Source organism: Scyliorhinus torazame, chromosome 17 (genome assembly GCF_047496885.1).
Source record: "Scyliorhinus torazame isolate Kashiwa2021f chromosome 17, sScyTor2.1, whole genome shotgun sequence".
NCBI classification, from domain to species: Eukaryota; Metazoa; Chordata; class Chondrichthyes; order Carcharhiniformes; family Scyliorhinidae; genus Scyliorhinus; species Scyliorhinus torazame.
The window spans coordinates 68,994,406-69,011,365 of record NC_092723.1 but is presented as its reverse complement, the minus strand read 5'-3'; the positions used below and the strand labels follow the sequence as shown (position 1 = coordinate 69,011,365).

Here is a 16,960-nt window from a genome sequence, read left to right as displayed (position 1 = left end):
GAGTGGAAACTCTTTAGATCAAATAGTTTGGATGGGGTGGTGTTTGTGCAGTGTGTCCAGGAAGCTTTTCTAACACAGTATGTAGATTGTCCGACCAGAGGAGGGGCAATATTTGATTTAGTACTTGGTAATGAACCAGGGCAAGTGATAGATTTGTTAGTGGGGGAGCATTTTGGAGATAGTGACCACAATTCTGTGACTTTCACTTTAGTAATGGAGAGGGATAGGTGCGTGCAACAGGGCAAGGTTTACAATTGGGGGAAGGGTAAATACCATGTTGTCAGACAAGAATTGAAGTGCATAAGTTGGGAACATAGGCTGTCAGGGAAGGACACAAGTGAAATGTGGAACTTGTTCAAGGAACAGGTACTACGTGTCCTTGATATGTATGTCCCTGTCAGGCAGGGAAGAGATGGTCGAGTGAGGGAACCATGGTTGACAAGAGAGGTTGAATGTCTTGTTCAGAGGAAGAAGGAGACTTATGTAAGGCTGAGGAAACAAGGTTCAGACAGGGCATTGGAGGGATACAAGATAGCCAGGAGGGAACTGAAGAAAGGGATTAGGAGAGCTAAGAGAGGGCATGAACAATCTTTGGCGGGTAGGATCAAGGAAAACCCCAAGGCCTTTTACACATTTGTGAGAAATATGAGAATGACTAGAGCGAGGGTAGGTCCGATCAAGGACAGTAGCGGGAGATTGTGTATTGAGTCTGAAGAGATAGGAGAGGTCTTGAACGAGTACTTTTCTTCTGTATTTACAAATGAGAGGGGCCATATTGTTGGCGAGGACAGTGTGAAACAGACTGGTAAGCTCGAGGAAATACTTGTTAGGAAGGAAGATGTGTTGGGCATTTTGAAAAACTTGAGGATAGACAAGTCCCCCGGGCCTGACGGGATATATCCAAGGATTCTATGGAAAGCAAGAGATGAAATTGCAGAGCCGTTGGCAATGATCTTTTCGTCCTCACTGTCAACAGGGGTGGTACCAGGGGATTGGAGAGTGGCAAATATCGTGCCCCTGTTCAAAAAAGGGACTAGGGATAACCCTGGGAATTACAGGCCAGTTAGTCTTACTTCAGTGGTAGGCAAAATAATGGAGAGGGTACTGAAGGAAAGGATTTCTGAGCATCTGGAAAGACACTGCTTGATTAGGGATAGTCAGCACGGATTTGTGAGGGGTAGGTCTTGCCTTACAAATCTTATTGAATTCTTTGCGGAGGTGACCAAGCATGTGGATGAAGGTAAAGCAGTGGATGTAGTGTACATGGATTTTAGTAAGGCATTTGATAAGGTTCCCCATGGTAGGCTTATACAGAAAGTAAGGAGGCATGGGATAGTGGGAAATTTGGCCAGTTGGATAACGAACTGGTTAACCGATAGAAGTCAGAGAGTGGTGGTGGATGGCAAATATTCAGCCTGGAACCCAGTTACCAGTGGCGTACCGCAGGGATCAGTTCTGGGTCCTCTGCTGTTTGTGATTTTCATTAATGACTTGGATGAGGGAGTTGAAGGGTGGGTCAGTAAATTTGCAGACGATACGAAGATTGGTGGAGTTGTGGATAGTAAGGAGGGCTGTTGTCGGCTGCAAAGAGCCATAGATAGGATGCAGAGCTGGGCTGAGAAGTGGCAGATGGAGTTTAACCCTGAAAAGTGTGAGGTTGTCCATTTTGGAAGGACAAATATGAATGCGGAATACAGGGTTAACGGTAGAGTTCTTGGCAATGTGGAGGAGCAGAGAGATCTTGGGGTCTATGTTCATACATCTTTGAAAGTTGCCACTCAAGTGGATAGAGCTGTGAAGAAGGCCTATGGTGTGCTCGCGTTCATTAACAGAGGGATTGAATTTAAGAGCCGTGAGGTGATGATGCAGCTGTATAAAACTTTGGTAAGGCCACATTTGGAGTACTGTGTACAGTTCTGGTCGCCTCATTTTAGGAAGGATGTGGAAGCTTTGGAAAAGGTGCAAAGACGATTTACTAGGATGTTGCCTGGAATGGAGAGTAGGTCTTACGAGGAAAGGTTGAGGGTGCTAGGCCTTTTCCCATTAGAACGGAGAAGGATGAGGGGCGACTTGATAGAGGTTTATAAGATGATCAGGGGAATAGATAGAGTAGACAGTCAGGGACTTTTTCTCCGGGTGGAACAAACCATTACAAGGGGACATAAATTTAAGGTGAAAGGTGGAAGATATAGGAGGGATATTATAGTAGGTTCTTTACCCAGAGAGTAGTGGGGGCATGGAATGCACTGCCTGTGGAAGTAGTTGAGTCGGAAACATTAGGGACCTTCAAGCAGCTATTGGATAGGTACATGGATTATGGTAAAATGATGTAGTGTAGATTTATTTGTTCTTAAGGGCAGCACGGTAGCATTGTGGATAGCACAATTGCTTCACAGCTCCAGGGTCCCAGGTTCGATTCTGGCTTGGGTCACTGTCTGTGCGGAGTCTGCACGTCCTCCCCGTGTCTGCGTGGGTTTCCTCCGGGTGCTCCGGTTTCCTCCCACAGTCCAAAGATGTGCAGGGTAGGTGGATTGGCCATGATAAATTACCCTTAGTGTCCAAAATTGCCCTTGGTGTTGGGTGGAGGTGTTGAGTTTGGGTAGGGTGCTCTTTCCAAGAGCCGGTGCAGACTCAGGGGGCCGAATGGCCTCCTTCTGCACTGTAAATTCAATGATAATCTATGATTAATCTAGGACAAAGGTTCGGCACAACATCGTGGGCCGAAGGGCCTGTTCTGTGCTGTATTTTCTATGTTCTATGTTCTATGTAATGTTCTTTGCTTGGGCTGATGTCGAATCTTGATATTGTAGTGTGAACAAAGAACTTAGACTTTGTTTTATAAACAAAGTTATTTATTACTAACACTAAATGAACAAATTACTAAAGTGTCTACGATTAATACATTTGGAAATAATGGTCTCACACTAACTTACACTAAGAGACTACAGAGCTGCTCTAATATGTGACTGCTATCAGCTCCTTACTGACACTTTCTCCTGGAACACATGGGGCTGGATTCTCCGATCCTGCGTTTATCCCCGTAACCCAACCTAACATTTTTGGACACTAAGGGCAATTTATCATGGCCAATCCAGCTGACCTGCACATCTTTGGACTGTGGGAGGAAACTGGAGCGCCCGGACTAAACCCACGCAGGCACTGGGAGAATGCACACAAACAGTGACCCAAGCCGGCAATCGAACCTGGGACCCTGGAGCTGTGAAGCAACAGTGCTAACCACTGTGCTACCATGCTGCCCGATTTGGTGTCTTTCTTTGTATCTGATTGTTTCTGTTTAAATCTTGTTTCTCAGTGATATTTTCAGAGCCAAAAACTTCATCCCACACTTTGGAAAGATGCTGGAAAACATTTTCATGCCAATCTTTGAAGCGACGGTGAACCCTCAGGATAATGTCAAGCTCAGCATTTTCCTCAAACACGTGAGTTAAGAGAGATAGCTGAGACTATGTAGCATATCCTGACTTCTGTTCTCAATTCTGAAACCTCTGCACGACATGTCATGGGCTATTAGTCCAGTCCATGAGTAAGGGAGCAATGTGCTGTGACATGGCTGTTTTTCCTTCAGCTGGTGTGAAAGCTCCCACATCACCACTAGAACATACCCTGACCAACATTCATCCCTCCAAATATTCATCTCTCCATTCAAAATTGAGTGCATTTTAACAGGTCATTCAACTCATTGCTGGTTAAGGGATTTGGCATTTTATAGCACCAGTTACTGAGTAAACAGCCGGCTTATTGGATAGCACATCATTTCTGAGCGAGAAGATCAGGGGAGGGATTCTCCGGTCACCAACGGCGAAACCGCGTTCGCCGTTCGACCGGAGAATCCCCGTTTCCGCCGAAATCAGGCGCAGCGCCGCTTTTGCGATGCTCCACCCGCTCGAAACCGGCGTGAAACACGTATCCTTTTTTTTCCCGTGAACCAGGCATGGCGGCTGCTGACTTGAGTCAAGCTCCGCCACAGTCGTGGGGGGGGTTCCACTGGCAGGGGGGCCTTCATCAGGGGCTGTGGGGACTGGTGGGTGGTGGTCCAGGGGTGGCGAGGGTGGTTACAGGGGGACAGAGTTGGCGGGCCGGGTCTGCGCACGGCTGGTGCCATGTTGCACGCCGCAGCCACTGCAAGCTGCCGCCGTGCGCATGCACGGCCACGGACCTGGGACTTCTCCGGCCATATCTGAGGTGAAAGCCAGGGCTTTACGCTGCACGGCTGCTAGCCCCCCACCAGACGGAGGATCGGTGCAGCTTTTGCACCGTTTATTCTGGGGTAAAACATCACTGTTCCCACGCCGGTGTCAGCACTTAGTCTTCAAATCAGAGAATCCAGCCCCAGGAGTTTAAATCCAATCCAGAATCTTGAGCACAATCTCGATGCTGACACTCAAGGTGAGATTGGGGTGGGGTGCGAGGGGGTTGCCAACTGTGAGTAAGCGTGCTGCTGGAGGTTCCATCACTATCCCCCATGCTGCAGCCTTTAGTCGGCCAACACGTCCTTGTGACACCACACCTTCCTACACCAATTGGAAAGCAAAAAGAATCATTACCCAATTGGATGGTGCTTGATTGTCACCCAAACAGCCTTTTAACCCGTTTCAATATTTTTTATGGATTAAAGAGAAATGTTCAAAGAAAACGGCAGCAGAAAACCAATGGGCTGGATTCTCCCTCAGTGGGACCCTCCGCTTCGCCCGCAGAGCACTGACGCTGGAAACTCCATTGGCCGGCTGCCGGGGCGGAGGATCCCCCTGAAGCGGGGCTGTGCCACGGGACGGAGAAGCCTGTCCAATATTTTGTGATGTCCCAATGCTTTTTCTCCAGGGTTGCACACAGCAGTGCCCTGGAGATTGATCTTCAATTCCTGGGGACTCTAGGCCAATCTTGGAGGGTTGGTAACCCGAGGTGGGAGGAGTGGGACGGGGGCAATCAGCTGTGTAGAAGGCCAAGGTCAGCCTTCCCACGCAGAGGTCCATTGAGGCCCTGAAAAACTAATTGACTAATTAATATATTAATAACCTTTTCTGCCAGCGGGGGAGTGGAGGGGTGGGGGGGGGGGGGGGGGGGGGGGGGGGCAAGGTGACCTGCACTAGATGAGGAGACCGCCCAGCAAAATCGTGATGCCTCTTTGGGGGCTAATAGAGAGTGGGGGGAGTGGGCTAACTGGGCACCCTGTGGCCCCCACCTTTACTGGGTCCTCCCTGGCTGGCCCTAATGAGCTCCACACACTCTGATCTAGGGCCTCCTTCAATAGTATTTGTTTCAGAAGTCACAATGCTGCCCACTGCCCCCGGTAGGAGTGCTGGGACTGAAGAGTTGCTGGCAATCTGATTTTAGCTCTTGGAGGTAGGATCATCAACCTTAAAGGGACGGAAGTCCCAACTCCAGGCATTTAACAGCCTGATGGACGTGTAACTGTGTTGGGGCTTCCAGCAATGGCCACGGCAGGTTGTCCTGTTTTCTAACCAGTGGATAGGGCCACCGCCACAGTCACCAAATTCCGTGTCAAAGTTCAGTATTGAGGGAGCGCTGTTAGAGATACTGAGTTTTGGATGAGACATTCAGCCAATTCATCTGTCCTCTGAGATGGATCAGGAAGATCCGATGTCGCCATTCTGAAGAAGTGTGGGGTATGCTCCCCATGCTGTGGCCAGTCAACATCACTAAATTTGATTATCGGGTTGTTAGCACTTTGCTGTTTCTGGGAGCTTGTTGTGCAAACATTTCCTACATTACGACAATAACCACACTTCACAAAGTTTTTGATTGGCTATAAAGTGCCGAGCTTGTGTCAGGTGCTATATAAATGCAAGTTTTGCTGTCTTTACTTTACATTAATGAAATGTACATAAGTGGTGAGGAAGGATGGTGATGGGGCGCTATAGAAATGTGGGGCTGGATTTTCCATCCCGCCGTGCCAGATTTCTGGTTCAGCATGCCGGCGGGATGCTCCGATTCGCCGACTGGTCAATGGGGCTTCCCATTGTGGGGCAGCCCCACGCCGTCGGGAAACCCCTGGGCTGCCGGCAAAACAGAGCATCCCGACGGCAGAGAATCCAGCCCATGGTTCTTTATTGTAACAGTCGATGAATCAACATGATTAATGACTATTTTACTTTGGCTGATGAGCTTCATCTTCTCATGAACCAGATCACCGGTTTTGATAGCGTGGATGATGAGTCCAAGCACAGCGGCCACATGTTCTGCATAAAGAGCCCAAAACCTGAAGAATGGAACATGCCAAAGAACCCTTCATACTCCTACTACCTCTGTTATATGTATATTAACATCATGGTCCTCAACAACCTCCGAAAGTAAGTCTCTTCTTCAACCAAGGGCTGCACTATGAAGTTGTGAAAGCTGCTGCTGCATTTGTTGACCCATTCACACGCACAGGAAGCACTGATAAATTGCTCATATCAATGCAGGATTGTTGCATCGCTACCCATTTCCAGCTCTGTAGCATTGCCCATCTCCACCCCTGCCGTTGATATATCCGTCCATTTGTTACCTCCAGACTTGATTATTCCATTGCCCTCAAAAATCAAAGAGCTAATTTCCTAATTCAAATCATGGGCGTCATTCTCAGACCCCCCGCCGGGTCGGAGAATGGCCGTTGGCCGCCGTGAATCCCGCCCCCGCCCCCGCCGAAGTCTCCGGTACCGGAGATTGGGTGGGGGCGGGAATCGGGCCGCGCCGGTTGGCGGGACCCCCCGCTCAATTCTCCGGCCCGGATGGGCCGAAGTCCCGCCCAGAAATTGCTTGTCCCGCCGGTGTAAATCAAAGCTGGTATTTACCGGCGGGACCAGGCGGCGTGGGCGGGCTCCGGGGTCCTGGGGGGGGTGCAGGGCGATCTGGCCCCGGGGGTGCCCCCACGGTGGCCTGGCCCGCGATCGGGGCCCACCGATCCACGGGCAGGCCTGTGCCGTGGGGGCACTCTTTCCCTTCCGCCTCCGCCACGGCTTCCACCATGGCGGAGGCGGAAGAGACTCTCCCCACTGCGCATGCGCGGGAAACTGTCAGCGGCCGCTGACGCTCCCGCGCATGCGCCGCATTTCCGCGCCAACTGGCGGGGCACCAAACGCCATTTCCGCCAGCTGGCGGGGCGGAAATCCCTCCGGCGCCTGCCTAGCCCCTCAATGTTGGGGCTCGGCCCCCAAAGATGCGGAGCATTCCGCACCTTTGGGCCGGCGCGATGCCCGTCTGATTGGCGCCATTTTTGACGCCAGTCGGCGGACATCGCGCCGTTGGGGGAGAATTTCACCCCATATCTCAGTCACCCATCACCTCTGTCCTCGCTGAGCCATGTTGGCTTCCAGTCAAAAAACACCTCAATTTTAAAATTATTATCCTCCGAATCAAATCCCTCCACGGCCTCTCCCCTCCCTACCTCCTACCATCATGGCCTTGTAACATTCCACGAAAACTGCACACTTCCAATTCTGCCTCTTCAGCATCTCTGATTTGCATCATCATAAGATCACGACAGTGCAGAAGGAGGCTGTTCGCCGATTGAGTCTGCACCGACTCTCTGAAAGAACACCCTACCTAGGCTCACTTGCTCGCAACCCCATCAATCTTTGGACATTAAGGGGTCATTTAGTTTGGCCAATCCACCTAATCTGCACATTTTGGACTGTGGGAAGAAACGGGAGCTCTGGAGGAAACCCATGCAGACACGTGGAGAATGTGCAGACTCTACACAGACAGTCACCCAAGGTCGGAAATGAACCCGGCCTCTGGCACTGTGAGGCAACAGTGCTAACCACTGCGGCACGGGCTGCTATAGAAATGCGAGTCTTTATTGTGACAGTCGACGATCGTTCCATCATTAATTTCAATGACATCAGCTGTCTAAGCTTTAAAACCCTCCGCCCTCCTCCTCATTCATGTTGTTCCTTAAACCTACAATATGATCAAGTTTTGGTCCCTTGTCTTAAAATCGCCTTATGTGGTTCATGTCATCTAAAACACTCAAAAACACCTAAAAAGAGTTTTACTCTCATTCCTTTATCCAATCCGTTAACCCTAATCTTTGACAGACCCTGAATGCCAAGAAAATGATCCCAAAAGGTGCCAACTATAGCAGTGTTCTTCAAACTTTTTTTCCGGGGACCCATTTTTACCAACCGGCCAACCTTCGGGACCCAACCTGGCCGACCTTTGCGACTCACGCCGGCCGACCTTCGCGACCCACCATTTTCTCTTACCTTGTTTGCTGCTGACACAAATGGAGGAAATGGTTTTGGGTCCCTTTGGCCCTCGTACACTCTCCTCCAATGGAACCTGTTGGATGGAGGTGAAGCCTTCTGGTGTCGGAAAGTATGGAGTCTCCATCTGTCCAAAGTTCTGAAATTTTTTTCCTGTAAAATTTAATCAAACAAACCCTCCCCCCCACCGCCCCCCCCACCCCCCCCACCCCTCCCGAACTTGTAAAAAAAAATGTTTTAAATGAGTAAAATAAATCCAAAAAATGAATAAAACCACACAGAACTTGTAAAACAAAAAGCTGCAACCGTTTAAATTAGCGGCCGCACTGCGCATGCGCGCCGATCATCGTGCGCACACGCGCAATGTGGCCGCATTTCTTTTTCAACATGTTCGCGGCCGCTTGCAGCCGGCGTGGTGAAAAGCCGGCTGCTGCGCAGGGATTTGCGCGATCGGGAGCCAAGCGGACAATGGCTCCGCGACCCTCCCGACACCCGCCCGCGACCCACCCAGGGGTCGCGCCGCCGACTTTGAAGAACACTGATCTATAGTGCAATGATCTCGGTACAGACCATTAACATGTTGAAATCAAAGAATGTGACTTTTAATTAATACCCCCCACCTGTTATGTTAGGGATATTAAAAGTACAATGAACACAGTTACTTATTTTCTAAACCAAACTTCCTGGGCGGGATTCTTAACTTCCTTCTACACCTATTTGACTTACACGCCCTAAATGCAAGTCAAATACTGATAAAAAATTGGAAGATAATGACTTAGTCTGAGTACTGCTTGGAAGATTCATATTGGGGTTGAGATTTCTTGGGTCTTCCATTTACTTCTGGCACGATTCTCCAAGCCAGACTGTTGTTTTGCGCCCCAGAAAAATCCTCATCGAGTTGTTGACTTCCCTCGCTGGCCTTTCATCTAAAGCTGTCATATTGCTGATGTGTTGGCTGAAGTTCCCTATTGGGTCCCTTGATGTTGTGGAATTTCTTGCAGTTTCTGTAATTTGATGTTGTATTAAGGGGTGGAGTTGAACCCCAAAGTTCAAGTGCGATGTTAGTCTGGTCCCTCGCCAGAAACCTGCCAGGGACCGAAACCCCGCCAGTAGAGCTCTCAGGTATAGCTCGCAAGTGTCCACACTAAGGTCACCTCACATGGTGAAGTGGATCTTACATCCCCTATAAATTAGAGCATCCCTTTGGCATCCCAATATCCAAGTAAACAAAACCCTAGGATCAAAGAGGACAAGCCTTGTTCTGTTATTGGAATATATTAGAAACCACTTGGTGACCATCTCTTTTATCTCTGTCTATCTTAATAATGCAAAACTTCTCCAAAGAATTCCTACAGTGCAGAAGGAGGCCAGTTGGCCCGTCGAGTTTGCATCGACCCTCTGAAAGCCCACTCCCCCACCCTATCCCCGTAAACCCACCTAACATGCACATCTTTAGACACTAAGGAGCAATTTTACATGACCAATCCACCTATTGCTTTAAAGATATGATGTGGAGCTGCCGGCGTTGGACTGGGGTGAGCACAGTACGAAGTCTTACAACACCAGGTTAAAGTCCAACAGGTTTGTTTCGATGTCACTAGCTTTCGGAGCGCTGCTCCTTCCTCAGGTGAATGAAGAGGTCTGTTCCAGAAACACATATAGAGACAAATTCAAAGATGCCAAGCAATGCTTGGAATGCGACCATTAGCAGGTGATTAAATCTTTACAGATCCAGAGATGGGGTAACCCCAGGTTAAAGAGGTGTGAATTGTATCAAGCCAGGACAGTTGGTAGGATTTCGCAGGCCAGATGGTGGGGGATGAATGTAATGCGACATGAATCCCAGGTCCCGGTTGAGGCCGCACTCGTGTGCGGAACTTGGCTATAGGTTTCTGCTCGGCGATTCTGCGTTGCCGCGCGTCCTGAAGGCCGCCTTGGAGAATGCTTACCCGAAGATCAGAGGCTGAATGCCCTTGACTGCTGAAGTGTTCCCCGACTGGAACGGAACATTTCTGCCTGGTGATTGTTGCGCGATGTCCGTTCATTCGTTGTCGCAGCGTCTGCATGGTCTCGCCAATGTACCACGCTTCAGGACATCCTTTCCTGCAGCGTATGAGGTAGACAACGTTGGCCGAGTCGCACGAGTATGTACCTACCAACTGTCCTGGCTTGACATAATTCACACCTCTTTAACCTGAGGTTACCCCATCTCTGGATCTGTAAAGATTTAATCACCTGCTAATGGTCGCATTCCAAGCATTGCTTGGCATCTTTGAATTTGTCTATATATGTGTTTCTGGAACATACTCTTCATTCACCTGAGGAAGGAGCAGCGCTCCGAAAGCTAGTGACATCGAAACAAACCTGTTGGACTTTAACCTGGTGTTGTAAGACTTCGTACTGTGCTTTAAAGATAGATCAGAATAAATACCTGTAAAAGAAGACACTCAGATTAACAGGTTGGCAGTTACGAAGAATGTTTTTTTCTGCCCAAGTATACACATGGGGCGAAATTCTCCGGAGACGGCGCGATGTCCGCCGACTGGCGCCCAAAACGGCGCCAATCAGACGGGCATCGTGCCGCCCCAAAGGTGCGGAATGCTCCCCATCTTTGGGGGTCGAGCCCCAACCTTGAGGGGCTAGGCCGGCGGCGGAGGAACTTCCGCCCCGCCAGCTGGCGGAAAAGGCCTTTGGTGCCCCACCAGCTGGTGCGGAAATGACATCTCCGGGCGGCACATGCGCGGGAGCGTCAGCGGCCGCTGACAGTTTCCCGCGCATGCGCAGTGGAGGGAGTCTCTTCCGCATCCGCCATGGTGGAGACCGTGGCGGAGGCGGAAGGGAAAGAGTGCCCCCATGGCACATGCCCGCCCACGGATCGGTGGGCCCCGATCGCGGGCCAGGCCACCGTGGGGGCACCCCCCGGGGCCAGATCGCCCCGCGCCCCCCCCCAGGACCCCAGAGCCCGCCCACGCCGCCTTGTCCCGCCGGTAAGGTAGGTGGTTCAATTTACGCCAGCGGGACAGGCAATTTATCGGCGGGACTTCGGCCCATCCGGGCCGGAGAATCGAGCGGGGGAGCCCGCCAACCAGCGTGGCGCGATTCCCGCTCCCGCCGAATCTCCGGTGCCGGAGACTTCGTCAACCGGCGGGGGCGGGATTCATGGCGGCCAACGGCCATTCTCCGACCCGGCGGGGGGTCGGAGAATGTCGCCCCTGGTAACATTCAACAGGGTCTCCCAGGCTGCTAATTTTGCTTGAGCAAAGTGTCAAACTAAATTGAATAGAATGATATTTGGAAGGGAAATTAGACAATTTAAATTGAGCAAGAGATTTACCCACTTACCTTCCCATTTTGATTTGGCTAAGTTTTAAATTGCATGTGTTGAGGATATTCGGCCCCAAACTGCTCGTGTCCCCTCTAAATATATAGAACACCTAATTGAGGTCTGAGCTTTCATTTTACCCTGAGATCTGAGTTGGAGAAGCATATGTGGCAAGAAGAACAGGAATATCTTTGAATTATCAATTCTGCACTGCATGGCCAAAAGGGATGTGCACTAACATCATACATTCAGAGAAATGATTGGGTGAGATTTTAACGCTGCAAATGGAGTATGTTAATATCCACGGTTTCATCTCTCTCTCATTCTTTCAGGGAGAGAGGGTTAAACACGTTCTTATTCCGTCCACATTGCGGTGAGGCTGGAGCTGTGACACATCTACTGACAGCATTCATGACAGCGGATAACATCTCGCATGGACTCAACCTGAAAAAGGTTGGTACACAGAGAGATAAAGAAAACAGGGAAGGAGAGTGTGGCAGCATGCCCCTTTAAGGGGTGGGTAACACAGACCAAGTGACCAGCTTGAGGCCCCAACAGCCGTCGCACGTTAACATTCAATTGTCTCCCCTTTACAAACCCAGTCTGGTCTTCATGCACCACCCCCGGGACACAATCCTCGATCCTCATCGCCAGCACTTTTGCCAGCAACTTGGCGTCTACATTCAGGAGCGAGGTAGGCCTATATGACCCGCATTGCAGCGGATCTTTATCTCGCTTCAGGATTAATGATATCGTCGCCTCCGACATTGTCGGGGGTAGAGTCCCCCCTTCTCTGGCCTCGTTAAAGGTTCTTGCCAACAGCGGGGCCAACAAGTCCACATACTTCCTATAAAATTCCACCGGGAACCCGTCTGGTCCCGGGGCCTTCCCTGCCTGCATGTTCCCCAGCCCTTTAGTCACCTCGTCCACCCCGATTGGCGCCCCCAGACCTGCCACCTCCTGCTCCTCCACCCTCGGGAACCTTAGTTGGTCCAAAAACTGTTGCATCCCCTCGTTTCCCTCCGGGGGTTGGGACCTATATAGCCTCTCATAGAAGGTCATATACACCTTGTTTACCTTCCCTGCACTCCGCACCGTAGTTCCCGTTTCATCCCCCTATTTCCCTCGCCGCTATCCTCTTATGAAGCTGGTGGGCCAGCAGCCGGCTCGCCTTTTCCCCATATTCGTATCTCATCCCCTGTGCCTTCCTCCACTGTGCCTCTGCCTTCCCTGTGGTCAGCAGGTCAAACTCCGTCTGAAGTCTTCGCCTCTCCCTATATAGTCCGTCGTCCGGGGCCTCCGCATATCTTTTACCCACACTCAAAATTGTGGTGTTGGGTGTTCTGACACACAGATGAGCCAACACGGTTGCATATGGTACAACGCTATTTTATTTAAACTTACTATTTACAGTTTGGTATTTGCACTCTGCACGTGGGGGTTCCCTGCTTGTGATGTTTTAACAGCTCTTTCTTGTTCCCTTCTCCCCAGACCTACTGACCACCAGGTGTCGTGCTCGTGCTTTTTATGTGGTTGGTGTTCTTGTCTGTGATTGGTTGTGGTGTTGTGTACTCTGATTTGCCTGTTAGTGTGTCCATCATGATGTGTGTGTTTGAATATCATGACATCCCCCCTTTTTACAAAGATATGTGCCAACGTGGTAATAAATATGATCGTGTCGTGAGTGCATCTAAGAGTGTGTGTGTGTCGTGTGCAGCATGTGCATATGACGGAACTATGTACATGGGGCGATGTCGGGTGCGTCACATGAACCAAGTTGTACCATAACATAACATAAATGCGAACGAGAGAAGAAGAGAAAAAAAAAACTTGAACAGTTGTCCAGTCAGACGACATCTGGAACGATAAACAACAACAGGTTATCATGTAAAATTGTGCAACTTGTTAAACATATGAACGGTATTATAAGTCCAGTCTAATGGGCTTGCGACGAGTTCGGGTTGACCGCCTCAAGGGTGGATCAAGAACCACCGGCTGCTGTGCAGGCATGGCCATGGGTGGCGATGGAAACGGCGTGATGTGCGGCAGCTCCACAAAGTCATCCTCGGAAGCCTGTTGAGGATCTGGCGTGTGCGTACTGTGTGGCTGTGAGCGTGGAAGTCGGCGAAGGGCGCGCCGATTGCGGCGACGCACGGAACCATCCGGCATGCGAACCAGGAACGAGCGGGGAGCCACTTGTCGGAGGACTTCGGCCGGTGCTGACCATGATGGACGCGTACTTTGTCTCCGGAGGACAGGGGGGGCAGGTCTGTCGCTTGTGTGTCGTACCGACTTTTCTGGCGATCACGCTGCAGTTGCATGTTCCGAAGAACCGCCTCATGGTCTGTTGTTGGTGCCAGGATGGAAGGTACCGTCGTCCTGAGGGAGCGACCCATTAGTAGCTGCGCTGGCGAGAGACCCGTGGATAGCGGGGCCGATCGATAGGCCAGCAAGGCAAGGTTAAAGTCCGATCCGGCAGCAGCCGCCTTGCACAGGAGCCGCTTGGCGATGTGGACACCCTTTTCAGCCTTCCCGTTCGATTGTGGATGCAGAGGGCTGGATGTCACATGAGTGAAACCATATGCTGCGGCAAAGGACGACCATTCACGGCTGGCGAAACAGGGTCCATTGTCTGACATGACAGTCCTTGGAATGCCATAGCGAGCAAATGTTTCCTTGCAGGCCCCAATGACTGCGGACGACGTCAGATCATGGAGAGGCATGACTTCCGGGTAGTTTGAGAAGTAGTCTATAATAACAATGTAATCTCTGCCGAGCGCGTGAAATAGGTCAACACCCACCTTCGCCCAGGGGGACGTCACCATCTCGTGTGGTAGAAGTGTTTCCGGAGGTTGCGCCGGCTGAAACCTCTGACAGGTTGTGCAGTTGAGCACCATGTTGGCTATGTCTTCATTAATACCCGGCCAATATACCGCCTCCCGGGCCCTTCGTCTGCATTTTTCGACGCCCAAGTGGCCTTCGTGTAGTTGATGAAGAATCATCTGGCGCACGCTGTGCGGAATAACGATCCTGTGTGATTTCATAAGGACCCCGTCTATGTTGGTGAGATCATCTCGCACATTATAAAACTGGGGGCACTGCCCTTTTAGCCACCCTTCCGTCATGTGGCGCATCACTCGCTGCAGAAGGGGGTCAGTCGCCGTCTCTGCGCGTATGTGGGCCAGACTAGGATCATCAGCTGGCAGATTTGCTGCTGTCAGAGTTACGTGTGCCTCAATTTGACGCACGAACCCCTCCGCATCTGGTGGTGTGCTCACTGCTCGGGAAAGAGTGTCCGCCACGATGAGCTCCTTCCCCGGAGTGTAGATCAGTTCAAAATCGTACCTCCTGAGTTTAAGTAAGATGCGCTGGAGGCGAGGAGTCATGTCGTTCAGGTCTTTGTTAATGATGTTGACCAGGGGGCGGTGGTCAGTTTCGACCGTAAATCGTGGCAGGCCATACACATAGTCGTGGAACTTGTCCAGTCCAGTTAACAAGCCCAGGCATTCTTTTTCGATTTGCGCGTAGCGCTGTTCGGTAGGGGTCATGGCTCGTGAGGCATATGCAACCGGGGCCCATGACGACGTGCTGTCTTTTTGCAGGAGTACCGCTCCAATACCAGATTGGCTGGCGTCTGTTGAGATCTTTGTAGGGCGAGTCGTGTCAAAGAAGGCCAGCACTGGTGCCGTGACCAGTTTGTGCTTGAGCTCCTCCCATTCCCGCTGATGCGATTGGTGCCAGTTGAATTCTGTCGATTTTTTTACGAGATGGCGCATATTTGTTGTATGAGAAGCCAGGTTGGGAATGAACTTCCCAAGGAAGTTGACCATGCCCAGGAATCTTAAGACAGCCTTCTTGTCAGCCGGTCGTGGCATGGCTGTGATGGCGCTAACCTTGTCTGCATCGGGACGGACCCCTGACCTTGAGATGTGGTCCCCGAGGAATTTCAGCTCCGTCTGGCCGAAGGCACACTTCGCACGGTTGAGACGCAGGCCATTTTGTCGTATGCGGGTAAAGACACGTCGTAGACGATGCATGTGTTCCTGCGGAGTGGTGGACCAAATGATGATATCGTCCACATATGCACGTACCCCTTCGATGCCTTCCATCATCTGCTCCATAATGCGGTGGAAAACTTCAGATGCTGAAATGATGCCGAATGGCATCCGGTTGTAGCAGAATCTGCCAAAAGGGGTGTTGAATGTGCATAGTCTTCGGCTGGCCGGGTCCAGTTGGATCTGCCAGAATCCTTTGGACGCATCCAATTTAGTGAATATTTTGGCTCGCGCCATCTCGCTGGTGAGGTCTTCTCGTTTCGGGATGGGATAGTGTTCCCGCATGATGTTGTTATTCAGATCTTTAGGATCTATACATATACGGAGCTCGCCAGAGGGCTTCTTTACACAGACCATGGAGCTGACCCATGGCGTGGGCTCAGTGACCCTGGATAGGACCCCTTGGTCCTGAAGAATCTGCAGTTGTGCCTTGAGGCGGTCTTTGAGTGGCGCAGGAACCCTGCGAGGTGCATGAACGACAGGGATGGCGTCCGGTCTGAGTCGAATCTTGTACGTGTATGGCAATGTCCCCATGCCTTCAAAAACCTCCTGGTTGTGAGCAAGGAGGGAATGGAGATTTGCGTGGAACTCAGCATCCGGGAAGTCGGATATCTCATCTGGAGAGAGAGACATAATGCGCTGTACCAGGTGAAGGACCTTACACGCCTGTGCGCCCAGTAACGAGTCCTTTGATGAGCCGACAACTTCGAAGGGGAGTGTGGCCGTGTACATCTTGTGAGTCACCTGTAGCTGGCAAGATCCTATGGACGGGATGACGTTCCCGTTATAGTCAACCATCTTGAGCCGGGATGGCGTGATGGGTGGTTTGACCTTCATGGCCTGGACTGCAGAGTAAGCAATCAGGTTGGCGGATGCGCCGGTGTCCAGACGGAAGGCGACGCGCGATCGGTTGACCGCCAGGGTGGCACACCACTCATCGGCTGGATTGATGGCATTGACCTTGTTGACATCAATGACGGAAACGCGGAAGGCATCCTGGTCATCTGCATCACTTAACTGGAAGTCTTGATGCGTGGGCTGGACGGTCCTGACTTGTCTGCGAGATTGTCGAGGATGCGCCGGATCCATGGGTTGAGCCGAACGACAGTGGGCTGCGTAGTGGCCCATCTTGCCACATCTGAGGCACTGTCGGTTTTTTGCAGGACATTGCCCTTTTAAATGTAGAGCTCCACAATTGCCGCACGTCATGACGTCACGGCGTTCGTTGCGCCACTGCGCATGCGCAGTGCGATCTTGCGGTGGCGCGCCTGCGCAGTGCGTCCCTCGTTGTGGCCGTTATTTTTGGCGCGCACCTGCGCGGGAGACCGCGAAAAGCGCGGGAAGCGGCCGCTGTCGTC

General features: G+C 51.2%; 1 protein-coding gene across 2 annotated transcripts in view; it reads left to right on the top strand.

The window, feature by feature from the left end:
- Positions 1-16,960, top strand: part of ampd1 (adenosine monophosphate deaminase 1 (isoform M)) — a 92,909-nt gene that overhangs the window by 61,285 nt on the left and 14,664 nt on the right. For both annotated transcript variants that reach the window (XM_072480571.1, XM_072480570.1), the window contains exons 10-12: positions 3,314-3,440; positions 6,166-6,329; positions 11,880-12,000. In XM_072480571.1, coding sequence (XP_072336672.1) covers positions 3,314-3,440; positions 6,166-6,329; positions 11,880-12,000 — 412 coding nt within the window. The remainder of the gene's footprint in view (positions 1-3,313; positions 3,441-6,165; positions 6,330-11,879; positions 12,001-16,960) is intronic.